This window comes from Ornithorhynchus anatinus, chromosome 9 (assembly GCF_004115215.2).
Source record: "Ornithorhynchus anatinus isolate Pmale09 chromosome 9, mOrnAna1.pri.v4, whole genome shotgun sequence".
In the NCBI taxonomy this organism is placed as follows: domain Eukaryota; kingdom Metazoa; phylum Chordata; class Mammalia; order Monotremata; family Ornithorhynchidae; genus Ornithorhynchus; species Ornithorhynchus anatinus.
The window spans coordinates 57,036,959-57,056,505 of NC_041736.1; the positions used below are offsets into that span (position 1 = coordinate 57,036,959).

Here is a 19,547-nt window from a genome sequence, read left to right on the forward strand (position 1 = left end):
TAATGAACATTTCACTGTCTGCTGCAGTCGTTTCTCCCATAACTGCTGTTTTCCCTAAGCATTTTGGGCAGACCGCCATTGGAGAATTAGCGATTGCTCTTCCCACACCACACATCTGTCTGGGTACCTAGAATACAGTGCGGGTTTGGAGGGAAACAGCTGCACACACGTTTGCGGTCCTAGATTGCCCAGGCTGCTGGTGACGTGGGTATGGGAGGGAAGCAGACTTACAAAGAAGGTGGAGAAATCTCAAATGTGATGCTGAGTAAGGACCCTGAAACTTAAACAGCTCCCAGGGAAAGAAGAAAAAAAACCATGTTAACAGCTGGGGAAGCTTGGAGGAGACAACCCACAGTCTTGAGTCCGTAGCCACAGGAATAAAAAGGAACAGCGCTCAGGTAGAGTGGGGGGCATTAGGAAGTTGATGCCTCAGTGGTCTCTGGGAAAGATTTCAGGAAGGCTGAAAATCCCTCCCCGCAGGACCCAGTTTCAGGAAGAAGGCCCAGAATGACCTATATTGAGTGGGGATACAGGAGACGAACGCCAGGGCACTTGGGCTCGTCGGGAGCATCCCAAAGGGTAGACTGGTTAAAAATGCGGGGCGCTAAGGTGAGAGTGGGAGCTTGCTGTATTCTGAGGGCCTCACGGAAGCACCCCGCTCCCTGAATCATGGGGTCCCTATTGGATGGCAAACAAATCTTACCACACATCAAATGGGACCACTGCCTGCAAATGTGAGGATTGGGAATCACCAGCGAGTTTGAGAGTCCTTCAATAGCATCTGTCTGCAATGTGAGTTTCCAAAACGTGGGATTCTTCAGGAACGGGACCCCCAGCTTATCGAAGAACTGGTTGTCTTGCAAAAGAGTTTTTCACACAAAAGTTTCTGAATTGCAGTTTTCCCTACTGGTCCACGGTGACTTCTCATAGACCACTTCCTTTCTCAAAAGTGCATGTGAAGAGGTTCACAGTCTTAGCTGAAGTCAAGTAGAAGGGGTTTTTTTTCCCCTCTTTTAACAGCAAGGCTATTTCTACCTGTTAAAATACTGTGCAGAAGAGGTTGGTTTCATTTTTGAAGTTGTAACTGCTACCTATATGCTTATATACGTATATAGTAGTCCTGGTTAGAAAGCCAAGCTGTTTTTAAAGCTAATAATTTCCTAAAGAAATCCTAGTGGAAGAGAGAGGGCAAAGTTCCCCGATGTTGATACCTGTCTATTTCACAGGGATTTTGACTCTAATGATTGTCAAATTAGTGAGCTTTTCTGGACTGTAAGCTCATTATGGCAGGAAACCCGTCTGCTACTTCTCTTGTATTGTACTCTCCCAAGCACTTAGAACAGTGCTCTGCACATAGTAAGTGCTCAATAAATGCCACTGATGGATTGATTCTGGGGTTTTTTATGTAACTTAAAGGTATTGCTCAACTATTAGAAATTCCTGCACATTTCCAGAGTTCCTAACCAACTCTCATCCTGGTACTTCCCTCCCCACCCTGAAGCTGCAGAAGAGCCTGGGAAAGCTGTCCCAGAGGAGCCTGAGTTGGGACAGCTGGTGGCCTGAAGACGAGTGTTAAGGGAACGGGGGAAAGGCTGGCAGATCATTGATTTCTCTGCCCCCAAAGTTGCCACTTCAGTCATCACCGTCTCCGCTGGATGCTCTTACCATCTCCCCGCACCTCCCTTTGTCATGTAGGGCACCGTTACATGAGGGTATTATTAGCCCCAGTGATTTTTATAGGCACTTTTTTATAAGATTCTCAAAACACGACACACCTAGGCTTGTTAAGAGTAAATCTCAAGGATATGAGCTCAAATTATTTGCTACAGGAAGGATCTGAAAGGCAAAGAGAAGAATAGTAAAGGTCCAAAGCCCTGTAAAGATTCTTGAGAAGACCGAAGTCTTTTTGAGTTGTGCAGGTAACTGCCTATTTTATGTAGTTAGGGTTGGACTAGATGATAATGTTTGAGGTGTCTTTCGTGATTAATGGAAGGTTGGTAAAAGGGGTGGAGGATGCGGCAAGTAATGTTTCCCTCATTTTTACATGTGGAAAGACTTGAGGGCCAGGGACTTGAATTAATTTGCCTTCACTCACACAGCTAGTCATCGGTGGTAATAAGACTGGTTACTCTTATGAAAATGACTTCATTTTATTCAATTATTTAAATTTAAATCAGTATCAGCTTTTCCAAAACCATCATTAGCAACACTATTTCTTCAAAATTGGGTGGCGACCCAATCAAATTATAGGATGAGCTCTTGTCTCGGCCTCTGTTTCTGGATCTTTTCCAACCTCCTCTGGCTGAAGCCAAAGAGAAGGGTTTTTTTTGACCAGCCTTTGGTCTCTCTCTTCCTGGGTTTGCTAATGACTGCAGCCAGCAGATTTCACTTCCTCTTGGTCCTCCATCTACGAAAGGCAGAAACATAGCTTGGCAAAGGTATGGGAGCTGGGCATTCTGAGTTCAGGGAATACTCAACTGCCATTTTCCCACCTAGCCCAGGTTCTAGCCTGGTGAATTATTGAACTGTCAAGGCTGTCAGCCACGCAGGTTTTGATAACTCTGCATATAAGAAGAGATCACCAATTCCTCCAACCTTAGTTGTTAAAACATTCACTAACTAGCAGTGATTCTTGGGTCACTATTATTCTTTGCCAAATAAAGCCAGTGATGTAAAAATGGGAACATCAGCATCCAGTTTTCTGACCCAAATTGAAAGTACAGTATTTCAGTTTTCTAGGAATAATTTCAAAAGTCCACATTTGCAAAACATTTCTCTACTATGTTTCTAATAAAAAAGGGGTATCAAATATGTAATGACCTAGAGTACTTTAAAATAGATGGTTTTCAGTTATCCAAAAAGGAGGTGGTTGTATTTTTATCATTTCTCACTAGGGAGGGGACTGAACTGAAAGAACAATTGTAATGGAAGGGGCCTTTCAGTTATTGGATAGGATTGTGAAGGATGGAATATTTTTCATTTGTACTGAAAACAAACATCTTTGAAAAGTTTCAAAGATGATTTAGCTTAGCTGAAGCCAAAATTCGATTAATTAGTTTACAGTGCAGCTGTCGACATTGGTGTATTTGAGCTAGACAAAATTAATGTCTGTTTAAAAAACAATCCTCAGTCCTGTTTCTTCGAGGAACATCCTGTTTTGTTTTCAGTGTAACCAAATTTGAATTGGCAACTAGCTTATTTTGTCATAATATTTCAGCGTGGTCTCTGCAGATGTGGAATTTTGGTTGTGAGGTTTAAGACTGTGGGCTCTTGTGTCCTGATGGGTGCCGTAGGCTGTCTGATTGACAGCTGCAAGGAGATGCTGGGAGCTTCTGCATCTCTTCTCTCACCTCACTGTTGTCTGGCCTGGACTTGGGTTAGCCCTGGAATGTCTCAGGGGAGTGGTAGGGTTTGGGGCAAGATTTAGGAAATTTAGTCAAATGCCTAAATCCTGGACTTACGTCTGAGGAGGCGTTAGCCTGTTTTCATAGCAGATGGAGGTTTGCTACCAAGGGATAGATTGCCCCAGGTGGGTTTTGGCCAGAAATAGAAATTTTACTCACAAAAAAGTCCATTCCAAAAATAAACCTTGCCTCCGGTAGACATGTCCATTGAGTTAATTTTTTATAGTAGTTCCAATCATGCATCTCTTGCTAATTAGTTTGAAAATCTTGTATATAGTGCATTTAATTAGAGAAGATTTAGCAAGAGAAGGGTAGCAAGCCAGCTCAGCCACTTTTGTTTTTTATGTGTACTAGAAAAGACGCTTCTGGGTAATCATGGTTCCCTTACTCTCAACTTCCTGGCTTATGTGGTTCAGTATGTGGGTTTTTAACTTTTTCCACCCTACTTAATTGTGTCACATAGTGTACCCCTTCTGACAGGAACTTGATGATGAGAGTACATCTAGAACTCTCCAGTTTCATCTAGAGAAATCATCTACTTCCATCTAGAAACTGACATCACCCATAGCACATGGTCTGACCAGATATGGAGTCAGTATTAGATCACTGGGTGAGAGCGGACAGATTGATGAAGGTTGGGTCTGGGAGACAGGATCTATGTAGATGTCCTTGTTTCGGAGCAGTCTTTTCCCCTTGGAGAGCTGTCATAGGCGGGTGGTTGTGCAGTCAGACATTTGCTAGACCCAGAGCTTCCACATCTGCCCAGACTTAATAAGAAATAGATTGTAAGCTCCTTCCAGGCAAGGATCCTCCCTGTCAACTCTAATATATTCTCCGAAGGACTTAGCAGAGTGTTGTGCACACGAAGGAAGGGCTCAATCAATACCATTGACTGTTTCATTTGATTGGAGATGGTGCGCTGCTTCTTCAAGCAATCACGAAGGGCTGGGTTTGTCCTGCTCTGATGTTCCTACTGCATTTTGGCTCTGGTCATCCAGTTTTGTGGAAGACAACAGTGTGGGGTTTTTGGTTGCTACTATTGTTCATTGTTTTGCTTTGTTTTTCATTTACTCTGGATTTTACAAGGAAGTGTGAAAGTCCTTCTCCGGCCATAACCTTACTAAACCTCTCTGAGTATCATACTTCTAATGATAGCATGCAAATGGGTAGTGAGGACCCAGTAGTTTTGGTTTCTGCTGCTCTTGACTGTAAGCTCCTCTTGTGCAGGAATCGTCTTTACCACCTCTATTGGAGTGTACTCTCCCAAAGTGCAGCACGCAGTAAGCTCAGATTCCATTGATTGAAATCTCAGGATATTCTCTTTTGTAACCAGAGACGATACTCGTTCTCCCTGCCAGCTTGCTGGGACTGAGTAGGAGACTGGGGATGGCTCAGCACAAGCCATTGCCAGTATGCAAAAAGTATTTAAGTGTCTAGTGTGCTGGCAGTAGGACATACCTTCCCCTTTTAACCATCAGAGTCTGAGCAGTACTCATCTGAGTAGCATGGAGTCAGAAAATAATAATGGTGATACTTGTTGAGTGCTTACTATGTGCCAAGCACTGTACTAAGTGCTGAGGTAGATCCCAGATAATCAGATCAGACGCTGTCTCTGTCCCACATGGGGCTCACAGCAGTACTTTTGTGGATTCATGTGCAGCTTGCACGAGCTTTTCTCTAAATCACCCCTACTCTCGACAGTCTTACCACCCGCAGTAAAATGTATGAACTGAAGGACAATTCTAGGAAAAGAGTTTTGTTTAATCTATGTGTAAATTTTAGAACTTAGATTTTAATCCTATTAAACTGAACTTGGATAACTTCTAAAAATCGAAGTTCCCTCAAAAAGACAGTGTGAGATATAAAATGGTTTTAAAGTGTGTGTTAAAAATGCATTAATTCTAGCATATTTTGAGATTTCATTTGTTTGAAATTACTGTTTTCTTCGATTCGCCTTTCTATTTTGCATTGTTTTTGCTCTTAGAAGAATTCCAAAATGTCAGGCAGTCTTAATATCCTCTGTATGAGTGAATTAAAAACACCAAAAGTGTTCAGAATGTCTGGTGCAAAAAAAATTATTTAGTTATTCTTTATTTGATTTACCCCAGTATTACTCAGCACACCATCTAGGGCATTGCGATTTAGAAATAATTGTCTTTCTGTTTTCAAACAGGATACCCTGATTGTTTGGTCAGAAGCTGAGAATTATGATCTGGCCCTGAGTTTTCAAGAAAAAGCTGGCTGTGATGAGATCTGGGAAAAAATTTGCCAGGTATAATTTTGTTTTTTATTAATACTAATTTATTTGTGTTTTCTATAATGGTGTTTCTTCCCTGTCTTGAATGATTCTAGGTGTCAACATTCAAATCTTGTGGTTAGCCAGCACCTGCTACTGCATAGCTTTGAAGTGTTGTTTGGGCATAATCTGCTCAATGTTTTTATTTGCATGATCAGCAAATTCCAATGTAGCATCTATTCTGAGGTTGCCAAAATAACAGTTGTTTCCTAGCAATGTGGTTTTCATTTATATATATCTTTTGGTTTTCATATATATGTGTCTATATGTACGAATGTATACTTTTCTACGTATCTCAGCATGAGCCAATGAAGTTAGTTACTCTCCTGGCACCTTTTTCAGTGACTTTATTGCCTGGAGGGTGCTAAGACTTTAGCTGGAGTAATCTCTTAGATTTCCAGCTGCACACTGAGGGATTGATTGTTCAAATTCAGCGCTATCATCCAGGACTGATAATGAGAAAAGTGTGTGCCATTCAGTCCTTAAAAGGCTTCCTTGGCTGATGTTGAAAGTCATCTCTTACCAGACAAGAGGAGAGAGTGTGTATATATGTCTTCCTAAACTTAAACCAGTTTCGGTAGAACAGATTTTCAGAAGAACAAATGAAGTGTGATGCAGTTCATTCAGTCATATTTATTGAGCGCTTACTGTGTGCAAAGCACTGTACTAAACACTTGGGAGAGTACAATATAACAACAGACACATTCTATAGTTGACTTAGCAGAGCGAAGTTTTCTGTACAAGTTTCTGTACGAGAAAGCATTCCTCATACATGCTTTTGTACCTACTGGTCCCAGTAATGAAATTCAATGGAAAAATGCTGCTTTTCTCTGACCACTACCGTAAGGATCCCAATAGATACGAATGCTGACCAATACTGTTTTCCTTTTAGTTAGCCCTCTCCTTCCATTGATAGAAAAACATAAGTTGAAGTATCAAGCTTTGTCCGTGAAATATAACCCGCTGCTGGGTGGACAAAGCTTTGACAAGTGTCTAACGTTCTTTCCCTGCTCCAGAAATTCCACTTCTCCCTTGCCTACAGATGCTGAAGTTATCTTCTGGAGTGTAAAAGTGGGAATGGCAGTAATTGCTGATCTGGGATCACTCCCTGCCCTTTCTTCTCTAGGGTGGACTGGTCGACATCAGCCATGTCCCCCTATCCTAGCCCAATTCATCTATTAACTGAATTTCTCCATTGCAGAATAAGTTAAATTGAGAAATATCCAGTTCTAGCTTTTTAGGTCTTTTGTAGCTTCTTGGATCTTAAGTATAAATAACCAGTACTTTCTATAATTTCAGAAAGCATCTTTTGAAATCTTTGGTAAGTCAACCATAGATAAGCAGAAAGTTCGTTTAGTTCTTGCTTTCATTTCTGCATACCCAGTTCAAATGTGATAAGGCAGTAGTAAACCGTAGTCCTTTTGGTCATGCAGTAGAATACACTGTAATAATAGTAATAGTATTTATTAAACAGGGACAGCCTGAGCTAGTGGAGAGTACAAGACTAGAAGTCCCCAAACCCAGATTTTAATCCTAACTACACCACTTGCCTGCTGTGTAACCAGTAGCAAGTCACTTATCTCCTCTGTGCTTCAGTTTTCTCCTCTGTCAAATGGGGGAGTAAAATACCTGTTTTCCCTAGGTCTTAAACTGAGTCCTATGTGAAACAGGGACTATATCCGATCTGATTATCTTGGACGGTGTGGCCCGTCGTAAGCATTTAGCAGATACCTTCACTATTACGAACCTTACCATATCCCAAGCTCTGTACTGAGTGTTGGAAAAAAATATGTGGGTGACAATTGTATATGGTCACTGGCTTCCATAAGGTTCACAATTTATGAATAGGAGTGGATACATAAGGAAAGATGAAGCAGTAAAATATAAAAGACAAGGACAGTAACAAATACAAAATATAAAAACTAAATGAGCAATTGTTTGAGCTTACACAATTTTAGCAGTCAATGCATTGTATCGTGAACTGAAAACAACTTGCTAGTTTATAAAATCTAGTTACTTTAATGGATTTTTTTAAAAGCAGTGTGTTTAAATATGGCACCTTGTAATATATTTTGATTGGCGGCAAGAAATTGTTTAGTACTTGTGGGCAGGGAATGTGTCTGCCAAATCTGTTGTACTCTCCCAAGCCCTGTGTAGAATTTTTGATTGATCTTGCAAAAAGCATCTTGTTCCTGGTGAGCAAATATTAGCATGAAAGGCTGGTCAGAGGTTTCGAAGTCAAAACGAGACAGCATTTTATTAGAGGCTATTTGTTATATTTCTGAGGAAAGTTTTTACTAATTTCCAGGTAGATATTTACCAATTTCCAGTTCTCATCTTAAAACAGATCATTTTTGCCAAAAAAGGAAGAGTAGTTTTTTTTTGTAGCCTTGTCAAAGATTCAATAGGGAACAGCTGCAATGGGTTTTTATATCACATGAGGTGTCATTACTTCAACAAAATCTGCTACAAGTACCTTGTGAAATATTTCATAAATTAAACCATACATTAAACAATTTAAAGTTAATTGATTTGATAAACATCTCTGACTTTTCTATTTTCTTCTTGAATATGGCAGTTTGTAGTATTAGGGAAATTTCTCCGAACTGTAAAGTATTTGGTTGTATTTTATCCCACCAGTAGTGGATATTTACTACACCTTTTGTGATTGCATTTTAGTTCCCTTGTATGCTACAAAATGTTAGCTGGTGTTAGTATGATACACAAATATGTGTGCACTTGCATTCTACATTTCAAAGTTAGCAACTGTCATAGCTAAAATACTTTGGATTTGGTTTTAGTTTATCCTAGTTTGGAGCTGTTAGTGCTCATGTTAGTATTTCAGTTAGTTCAGCAATACATAGTTTAGAATTGGGTGACAAGTGTATGTCCTAGCCTTTAATCCCTAGAAAAATGAATTTAAATTCTGACTACATGCTCCACAGATAAGACAAGTGCTTGCCTCCTTTTATGTGTTCATTTTAATGGGCCAAATTTGATGTACTTGTCAAACCTGCGGACATTTTAGGCCCAGATGGATGTGTGAGAAAGTGTGATAATGCCGATAACTCTTCCTGGCACGAAATGTTGGGTAAATTTGGACCATTTCATCACCTTAGTGTCAGTCAGTGTCCAGCAGTATTGAGTAATCCAAGTGCATACAGTATTGTACAGAGAGGGGTTAAGGGACGAATAAGAGGTCACCGATGCCTTTGAAAGAGTGATAAGAAACAAAATACTCATTTGATAAAGTAGAGGTCATTCCAGGCAGGTGGAAATAATGTGGAATTCTTTAGAGGCAGGACAATGTGAGCAAACAGGTTAGTTTGGCTAAAATGGCAACAAGGAGTAGTGAACTGTTAAGCCAGTCAGAGATTTTACTGATGTGAGTGACTACTGAGATCCCTTGTAGGTATCTGAAAAGTGAAATGTTCGTTCAGTTGGCTTAGCTTTTTAAATTTTCTTTCCATTGTTTAACATGAACAGTCAACTATCAATCAATTGTATTTGTTGAGCATTTGCTATGTACTAAGTGCGCTTAGTACAGAGCACTGTACTAAGTGGTTGGGAGAGTACAATAAAATAGAATTAGCAGACGGTCAGTAGTCATTGCGGAATCTGCAAGATGAGAAAAGAATGGCTTCCTTGTTGAAATTATTTTCAAGACATTTCTCAGAAAACTAATATTGAAATCAATAACTAGCCATAACAGCAAGCTGGTAGATGTTGAAAGAACAATGGTGAAATGCCTGTTCAAAAAATTGGTGTGAGAACTGCCTTTTAGGTTCCTATTTCTTCTAGAATTTAAAGGCGTCACGAAAGTAAGCGCTCACATAGTAAGTGCTCAATAAAATACAGTTGAATGAATGAAATGCCCTGTACGTTGTGAGTCCTTCAGTTTGTGCATTTATGTTATAGTCTGATGTATGAAAAAATAACTGCTGAAGGTCTGTGTTTGCAGACAGAAAGGTTTCACTTTCATTTTGATCAGTTGTTCAAATTAAATGACTCAGTAGACTAGAGTTCACATACAGCTAATATTTAGGAGAGTGGATCCTTTTTTGGTCACCCACCTGTTCTCTCTCCCTTCGCCCCACACCTCCTATCTCTCTGCTTCCTCATTTCATGCTGTGTTGCTGAATATAAATTTCGCTTTGTGGTTTCCCTATATTGTGTGTAATAGGCTGTGTAATGTACAAACTCTTGACTGAGCAGGTGCTTAAATTTGAAATCTTTTTTTAGTTCGTAGTCTACTCGATTGCTGAGTTACTGTTCTAAACTCTAAAAATATCAATTTTTTTGAACACTTTAATATGCAGTTTATTTTAGATTTAAGAATATTCAAGGATTGGAAAAAACACAACTTCTCAATTTCATTGTTTCTTTGTGCCAGTGTTTATCAGCCTGACATCAAGAGGTTATAATTCACAATCAAAAAAGCTTCTTTAATTTAAGCCCATTTCTATTTATTAGATTTTCTAAGGGTGTAGGAAATTAAGCAGGCAGCAGGGTTCCTCTCTATAGCTTCTTAGTTCTCTCCTTGGGCTAAATAGTTCCAGTTTTAACCATCCTTCTTAATACCTGTTTTCTACTCCTTTAATCATTTTTGTTACTCTTATGGACTCATTTTAATGTCTTCAATTCCTTTTAAAACTGCAAGGGCCAATTCTGAGCTCTACAGCAGTCTAGGGCCAATGCAGAGAAGAGGGTGTTAAAAAAACAAACAACTTTCATTCAGTCATATTGATTGAGTGCTTATATAACAATAAACAGACACATTCCCTCCCCACAATGAGCTTACAGTCTAGAGGGGGAGACTTTCTTACTCCTGTTACTATAACCGAGTATATAATGATATTTTTAAGGAAGAGTTTATTTCAAATTGAGAAAAACTATGACTTGATATTTTTCTACTTTGGTGCCTAGGCGGGCTTTTCTTTTCCTGTAGTCATGGTGTGTGTTTTTGTAATATTGTTTTCCTAATTTCCGAGAGTCACTTTGAAAAATTTTTTTTTGTATTCCAAGACTTTTAGTGACCACATATTAATTAGCATATTCTTGATTCCTTTGCCCAAATTTTCAATAAAGGTAGTGAATAGAACTAGAACCAGACTTGGTTCTTGTACTCTTGGGGCAACCCTCTAGGCTGTATTTTAGGCTTGATCTATCTCAGTCAATCAATGGTATCTATTGAGTGTTTACTGTATGCAGAGCACCGTTCTATACTAACCAGTGGTTTGGTCAAGAACCTCCTTTCTCACCCTGTTGGTGAGAATAGAAACAAAAGTTCTGCTTTCCCTATCCTTTCATTTTTTTCTGACCGGCATTATTATAGATGAATAATCTCTGCCGGTGTAGAATTACTCAGAGGTAGAATGACAGTGTTGTTCCCATGTAGCAGACTAGAAACGTTATGGAGGTAGCTTTCAAGAAAAAACATGGCATTTTAGCAAGAGATTAAATAATTTTTTGATTCTCAGTTTAAACCTAAACTAATGGACCACCGTTAGTGCCTAATTAGTGCCTAATAACCCCACAGCAGATATTCTCCCACTTATTGAGAAATTGTGAGGTGTGATGATAGGGATCAAACCACAAATTAGTGAAGTTAATGCAAGGTTATTACTCAGTTCAACTCCACTTTTCCAATAGCCTCTAATCTTTGTAGAGTCTTCCTTGTAGAGGAGTTTTGAATTTAGTTCTTGTTTTTAGTTTTTAGTCTCCAACACTAGGCAGTAACAAAATGTGCTTGTCTTATTTTTAGGTTCAAGGTAAGGACCCCTCAGTGGAAGTCACCCAGGACCTCATCGATGAGTCAGAAGAAGAACGCTTTGAAGAAATGCCTGAAACCAGTCATTTGATTGACCTTCCTACATGTGAACTCAACAAACTTGAAGAGATTGCTGACCTAGTTACCTCCGTTCTCTCCTCACCCATCCGAAGAGAAAAGTTGGCACTGGCCTTGGAAAACGAAGGCTACATTAAAAAACTACTGCAGCTTTTCCAAGTTTGTGAGAACCTAGAGAACACTGAAGGCTTGCATCATTTGTATGAAATTATTAGAGGGATCTTGTTCCTAAATAAAGCAACTCTATTTGAGGTGATGTTTTCTGATGAGTGTATCATGGATGTCGTGGGATGCCTCGAATATGACCCTGCTTTGGCTCAGCCAAAAAGACACAGGGAATTTTTGACCAAAACAGCAAAATTTAAGGAGGTTATTCCAATAACAGACTCTGAACTTAGGCAAAAGATCCACCAGACTTACAGGGTACAATACATTCAGGATATCATCTTGCCAACGCCATCTGTTTTTGAAGAGAATTTTCTTTCTACCCTAACTTCCTTTATTTTCTTCAACAAAGTTGAAATTGTCAGCATGTTGCAGGTAAGTGAGCCTAAGAAGGTATTTTAGAATTCTGTTTTGTGACTTAGTTATGCCTCTGATTAATAAATGTCATGTCTTTTCTTCTCTGTTAAATTATATGTAATGTAGCGATCTATTTCAACCATTTCAGCAAGTGTTTTATATTTTAGTTATGCCACTTTCTGTTCTTTTAATTAGCCAATGTTAGCTCCATTTGAAACATCTGATTTTAGTTTCTGTGAATTCTTTTGATTTTAATCAGTCCTGCAGTGCCGTGGCTGCTTCGAGAGATGGGATAAATGTGAAGTTGAAGAACACCATTTTCAGTTTTAGGTGGGGGAGGGAGGGTTACAGGTTTTTTGTGTTTTGGTTTTTATTCTTATTGGTCTTGTCAGATTTTTGAGTCCTGAATAAACAACAGGAATGATTTTTGAGAATTCCTTTATGTGGTGGACTTCCATGATTTGTATTGTAAAACTCTTCAAGTGGTTTTAAAAGGGTCGGCGGTCATCCAGACCTGCCTTTATGGGAAGAGCTGCTCGTTAGGAATATTTCCTATGGCCTGAAGTTGGGTGCCTGCATTCTAACTTTAGGCTTTCTCTGCCACAATCCAGGCTGCCATATTTTCATTTTAGATTTTACTCCTTTCTCTAAAGGTTATATTCAGACAAAATAATTACTTATGACTGCCTTTTGTCTCATTTTATCTAGAGATAAAAAGCTTAAGCCTACCCAGGCCTAGAGAAGCTAGAGAAGGAACCTTTTAGAATTTGGCTCAGCTGCTTCAAAGACCTTTTAAAATTCCAAGCACGACGATCTTTCTGAGAGCTAAATATGTTTTTTGAAAATGTTCAGATTTGAGTTTCTTCAAGTAAAATTTTAGGACAGTTTTTTTTGAAAATTTCATGAACAAATATGGGGAATATCTCCATATGAAATTCTGAAAAGATGAGGCAGGGAGACTATTAGTAGATCCGTAATTACTGATCATACAGAGGATCCTTTCTAATAGTCCTCACTCTCAAATACTGTCCCGTATCCATTTTCCATCAGTGGGAAGGTCTCTTGAAACCTCCGGGAAAGAACTATTTTTACATATTTACCTACCTTCTTTATACCTATCAAACCTTGGGCTGTTGGTATTAAATATCCTGATTAGTCAGAGCCCTAGCTCTCTTTGAAGCCCCTCCACTTGAACTTCATTGTACCTTCAACTTTCTGTAATTTTGAGAATTTATTGCATGAGAACTAACTATAGCTCACCCTAGGGAGAAGCAGCAGCGTGGACTAGTGGATAGAGCATGGGCTTGGGAGTCACAAGGACCTGGGTTCCAATGCCGGCTCCGTCACTTGCCTGCTTTGTGACCTTGGACAAGTCACTTCACTTTTCTGAGCCTCCGTTACTGTATCTGTAAAATGAGGATTAATTCTGTGAGCCCTATGTGGGACAGGGACTGTGTCCAATCTGATTTCCTTCTATCTACCCCAGCATTTAGTACAGTGCTTGGCACATAGTAAACACTTAACAGATACCAAAAAAAATAAGGGAAAGAATGGCTAAGCAGTATCTTGATTATGTGGGAAAATTGAGAAACACTGTGGCCAAGTGAATAGAGCATGGGCTTGGGAGTCACAAGGACCTGATTCTAATCCCAGCTCTGCCACTTGTCTTCTGAGTTATGTTGGGTACATCACTTCACTTCTCTGGGCATCAGTTACCTCATCTGGAAAATGGGGATTAACACTGTGAGCCCCATGTGGGACATTGACTGTGTCTGACCTGATTAATTTGTGTCTACCCTAGTGGTTAGTACAGTGCCTGGCATATAGAATGTGCATAACAAATGTTATTTAAAAAAAGTATTTAGAAAAACCCCAGTGACAAAAAAAACCCCTTCTCAAAACCAGCTCAGTCTTAGGCTTCTAAAGAAAACTTTATGAAATTTGTTGAGCTTTTATAATTGAATGCAGGGGCCACACCCCACCCGTAATTGTTGAGGAGGTTCTTTAGTGGAGTCATAGAAGAGGATTTGGAAAGAGCAATGTTGAGCAGATTAGGGGAGAACTGGAAGTATTAGGGCATCCCCTAATGTGTTTGATGTCCCTTAAACAACCAAGGGGTGATTTGGGGCTTTAAAGAAAAATGTTTCTCTTGTCTTTATTGAAGTGTAGAGCCCAAGATCAGCACTTAAAGCCAAGATATAAGAATCATATAACTTTCCTATGAAGAATTGGGAACCTTTTCCATCTTACAAGTCTGTCAACTACTTAGCTGAAAGAAGCTGAGGAATAACTGTAGAGTGTATCCCCTCTGTTACTTTAATTGTTCCCAAGATAAATGAAAGAATTTGGAAATCTGTTTTCTATGTAAAGAGTAACCAACTTTCAGAACAGCAACCGCATCTCGTAGAGTTTGATTTAAAGGATGACTTGCTGTTGAAAGAAAAAAGATCACAGAAAACTTACGAAGTGGCTTATTTATGCCAGATTGGATGGTTTGATACTCAGGTTTCAGGGATCCACTCCTGATATTTTAATTTATGAGTACACTAGCAGTTGTCCAGAGCATGGAGCTCTTGTATCTTACATAGATCCAAACTCTAGACGTAGAGGTTGATGTTTCTTTGTAGACCCTGTGATATCGAGCCTTCAGCATTGGGGAGTGCTTGGGGGAGCTACTAGGAAAGAAATCTACCCGAATAATTTTGCATGCCTTCTTGGTAACTGTAAATAGAATGTGATGATGTTGGAAATGCCAAGAGATGTTTAAAAATATGTATTTAAAAAGTTGGCTGTACTGGTGATTCTTAGTGTACTATCTGGGAAGGCATTATCCGCTTTATTATACTGCTGATGAAGTCCACTTTTCTGACTTGAGGTAGGAATTGTTGGAGCCTTGATTGTATTATTGCGGGTGTTTTTTAAAAATTATAATAGGTAGTTCCTAATATCTCATTCTCCATTTGGATAAAAAGAAAGCATGTTTAAAAGTAATTTTTTGTGTTGTACTAGAAAAATAGCCATCTGTTGCCTGGGGCTTTTTATGATAATCCAGTCTCTTAAATCATCTTCTTTTAATTTTTTGTTTAATTTTTTTTAAGTACCCTTTGCACACCGTCGCTCAGCTTTTTTCCTGCCCCTGAAACCCAAGGACAGAGTTGATTGGTGAAGCCCTCAGACCCAAAGAGGAGGACCTGATACAAATGCTTACTCGGTCTCTCAGCCAATCAACAAATCAATCTGACATTTAGTGAGTGCTTACTGAGCAGAACACCGTTCTCTGTTAGCTTCTTCCTGGCCTCCTCTCAGGGCCAGGGTGAAGACTTTCTCTGTGGGTCAGGGTTACCCTAATCATCAGACCTCCTCGCTCATGAAGTTGTGTAATTCTAGGCTCCCCTCATATACCATGCTTCTCTTTGCAGCTCTGGGCAGGAGAAAGAGAGGCTTTCTGATTGTCAAGCCCAGACCCTGAAGGAGGGGCTGTGGCCACCCAGACTTTCCTTCTTCTTGGGCCAGAGAGGAAAGCTGAGCTTAATCCCATTACTGTATACTTCAATAAGGATTCGATACTTGTTCTCCCTCCTGTTTAGACTGTGAGCCCTTTGTGGGAACAGAAATGATATCCAACTTGATTATCTTGTGTCTGCTCTAGTACTTAGTACACAACTTGGCTTGAAGTAACCGCTTACCAAACATTACCAAACGCTTACCAAATGATACCCTGATCAGTGAACATTTGACCTTTAAGCAAAAGTGCACAGGGAAAATGGCGATTTGGGTTTCCAGTAAAGATTATTCAAATAGGCATTTTTCAGATATTCTGGCCTACAACAGATATTAGAGAACCTGAAATAAAGGGTAGCATTTTACTTGTGTGAACTTTGTTCTGTATATTCAGATTAGTGCCTTAGTTTTCCCAGAATGTCTTCAGGTGAATTTCCAGTTTGCCTACCAGAACTGCTCCTTACTAAGCCAATGGTATTTATTTTGAATCTGGATCAATAGAGTGCTACAGGAACACCTTGATTCAGAATCAAAATAAATGCATTTATTAAGTGAAGTGAATCTTTGGTATTACTATTTAAAGTGCCACTTGAAAAATATAACATTGGAGATGGAAGCAGCTGGCTTAAGTGGAAAGATCTTTTGGGAGTCAGAAGGCCTGGGATCTAATCTGGGCTTCATCACTTGTCTTCTGCATGACTTTGGGCAAGTCACTTCTGCCTCAGTTTATTTAACTGTAAAAATGGGGATTAATACTTGTTCTCCCTCTTACTTAGACTGTGAGCCCATAAGGGACAGGGACTGTGCCCAAACCTGATTAACTTAATTTCTTCACTAGTGCTTAGAATGGTATTTGACACGTAGTAAGCAAAAGTCCAGTTTTACAGAATATAGAAATCTGACAGATTAGTGAGATCAGCAAAATTTCTCTTCCATAATTTGTACCTTCTTTTATCAGTGATTGGGTGTTTTGAGATATTTCGTTCAATCGGGGCTCAACAAATATAGCGATCTACTCTCTGGTAATTTTGTGTATAATGAAGAAGCATAGCAGTAGGAGTACTGAGAGAAGAGTGCAAACACCAGTAGTTAAGCAAAAGAAAGTGTACATAGGCAAAGATAAAGAGTATGATGTGCATATTTGACATATGTGCTAAACCAACTTGTACTTATAAAGCTAAAAGTAGGCTATTTTTTGAGGAAGGTAGACTAAAATCCACTAAACGCTTTTATCTATCTATCTACATAATAGATAGTAGAAACATATTTGTATGCCAAAAAATCCCTTTGATCTTTCTCATTAAGGTTTAGTCAGTGTGATTTTATCAGAAGGTTTATCCCTGTCAAACATGTTTGTTTATTGAAGGGTGAACTCTGTTGTTACCTTTCCTGATTTGCAGAGGATGAAGTATGGATTTCATGTTCTCCTTATAAAAGGCTGAATATCCTGCCATCACATTTCAACAAAGAAATACACTGATATTAAAATTGTAGAAGCAGCAATTCCCAGTGGCAAGAACACAGACTCGGGAGTCAGAGGACCTTGGTTCTCATCCCAGCTCTGCCAATTGCCAGATGTGTGACCGTGGGCATGTCACTTAACTTCTCAGTGCTTCAGTTACCTCATCTGTAAAATGGGGGTTGAATACCTGTTCTTCCTCCCCCTTGGACTGTGAGCCCCATGTAGGACAGGGACAGGGTCCCACCTGATCAACTCCTATCTACCCCAGCACTTAGAACAGAGCTTGACACAACAAGTGCTTAACAAATACCATTCAAAAAAATGAACCTGCACCTTCCTGGTCTATAGCACTTAACGACATAACCTTGTAGCTTCTGGAGCAGGTAGAGGCAGTGACCTTCGTCTCTTTCCTTTGTTTCTGCTACAAACGGGTGTTTGCCTGCTTCAAGCAGGTACTTCATTGAGTTGGACCAGCTTGGGCTTGCTGCCTGTTCTCTTTCTCACCACATTTCTTTAAGGCATTTGAAGGAAATGTTGCAGGCCAGCTCTGTAGACTTTGATTGGTGGAACGGGTACAGACCCAAGTGCAATTCTACTGAGCTCTTACTATGTGCAAAGCACTGTACTAAGAGCTTGAGTGAGTACAATATATGACATTTCCTGCCCTCAACAAATTTACAGTCTAGATATTCACCCTTTCCTCAGCCCTGCAGCACTTACATGCACATAATAATAATGGTATTTAAGTGCTTACTATGTGCCAGACAGTGTTCTAAGCGCTGCGGTAGATACAAGTAATTGGGTTGGACACAGTCCCTGTCCCTCTGGAGGCTCACAGTCTTAACCCCATTCTACAGATGAGGTAACTGAGGCTCAGAGGAAGTGAAACGACTTGCCCAAGGTCACACAGCAGACAAGTGGTGGAGCTGGGATTAGAACCCATGACCCTCTGACTCCCAGACCGTGCTCTATCCGCTATGCCATCCTGCTTCTCTCTGCAATTTATTTTAATGTCTGTCTCCCTCTCTAGACTGTAAACTCGTTGTGGGCAGGGATTGTATCCACCTACTCTATTGTACTGTCCTCTCCCAAGGGCTTAGAACAGGGCTCTGTGCACGTAAGTGCTGAGTAAATACCATTGATTGGTGCAGACAGCAGAATCTCCAATGCACATAGTGCGTTGTCTACAAAGAGGGCTGGGTTCCTCCATGTAACACACTTCTCCCCAAGCTCCCGTATAATATCCTGGTCCGGAGGTACGAGATAAGGGAGCAGTGAGACAAGGAGTGGCACTGTCATTCCTTCTCCCCGTTCCCTGTCCTGTAACGCTGCCCATTCTTCCTCATCACAGGACAGAGCTAGGTGTAATATTTGTGGTATTTTAACTTCAGGATTCTTTGCCATCACAGCTCCAAAACTTTCTTGGTAATTTTCAGAATGTCTCTTTGAAGGCAGGTGGGAAGAGAGCTGCAGAAGGCACAGGGAGAAGAGCTTAGAAGCAACATGACCTAGTGGATAGAGCACGGGCTGTCTGTGGGATATGAAGAGAGAGGGTGTGGGTGAAAGATCCGCGGTGACATAAGATGAGCTCGAGGTACAGTGTGTAGTTTGCCATTAGAGGTGACAAGGACTAGTGGCCTTTGAGATCCATTCTACACTCTCCTGAGTGCCTGATTCTCTAACTTATGATGTTTTGTGCTTTTGATATTATTTATTCTATGTGTCAAGTTAGGGCTCAGATTCTTGAAAGAACATCTTAAATTTGCTGGATTTTTTTCACAGCACTAAAATTCTAGGGCTTGGCATTTTATTAATTGGTATGGAGTTGTATCTGAAAATACCCAAGAATGTCAAATCCACTATTTTTTCTTCTAATTTATAATAAATATGCTCATTTGTTTTCCAACTAGCAATGCCAAATTGTTGGTTTTCGCCATAGGGATAAAGGTGTATTAAATATAATTCCTTAATGTCTTTCACAAAATATTATAGTAATTGTTATTTACTATGCAGGAAGATGAGAAATTTTTGTCTGAAGTTTTTGCACAGTTAACAGATGAAGCTACAGATGATGACAAACGGCGTGAACTGGTAAGTTATTCCTTCTGAAGTGGAAAATAGCTGAATTTCAGATCCTTCTATATAGATTTTTATAAGGAATATAGTCCTAGCTCTCACTCAGGAATCATATTAAGATAATTGCATTCCTCTTGCAAGCAGCATGGCTTAGTGGAAAGAGCACAGGTATGGGAGTCAGAAGGACTTGAGTTCTAGTCCCGTCTCCGCCACAAGTCTGTTGTGTGACCTTGGGCAAGTTATTTCACTTCTCTGGGCCTCAGTTACCTCATCTGTAAAATGGGGATTAAGAGTCTAAGCCCTGTGTGGAACAGGGACTGTGTCCAACCTAATTAATTTGTATCCACCCTAGTGCTTAGACAGTGCTTGGCACATAGTAAGCACTTAAGTACCATTAGTATTATTAATAAAGGTTATTGCTATATTAAATGTTTAAAT

The 19,547-nt window shown here is 39.8% G+C and overlaps 1 protein-coding gene across 2 annotated transcripts in view; it reads left to right on the top strand.

Moving 5' to 3' along the window:
* The window catches only part of PPP4R3B (protein phosphatase 4 regulatory subunit 3B), a 50,397-nt gene that overhangs the window by 8,857 nt on the left and 21,993 nt on the right, over positions 1 to 19,547 (top strand). For both annotated transcript variants that reach the window (XM_029071597.1, XM_029071596.2), the window contains exons 3-5: positions 5,578 to 5,676; positions 11,465 to 12,088; positions 19,047 to 19,124. In XM_029071597.1, the coding sequence (XP_028927430.1) occupies positions 5,578 to 5,676; positions 11,465 to 12,088; positions 19,047 to 19,124 (801 nt within the window). The remainder of the gene's footprint in view (positions 1 to 5,577; positions 5,677 to 11,464; positions 12,089 to 19,046; positions 19,125 to 19,547) is intronic.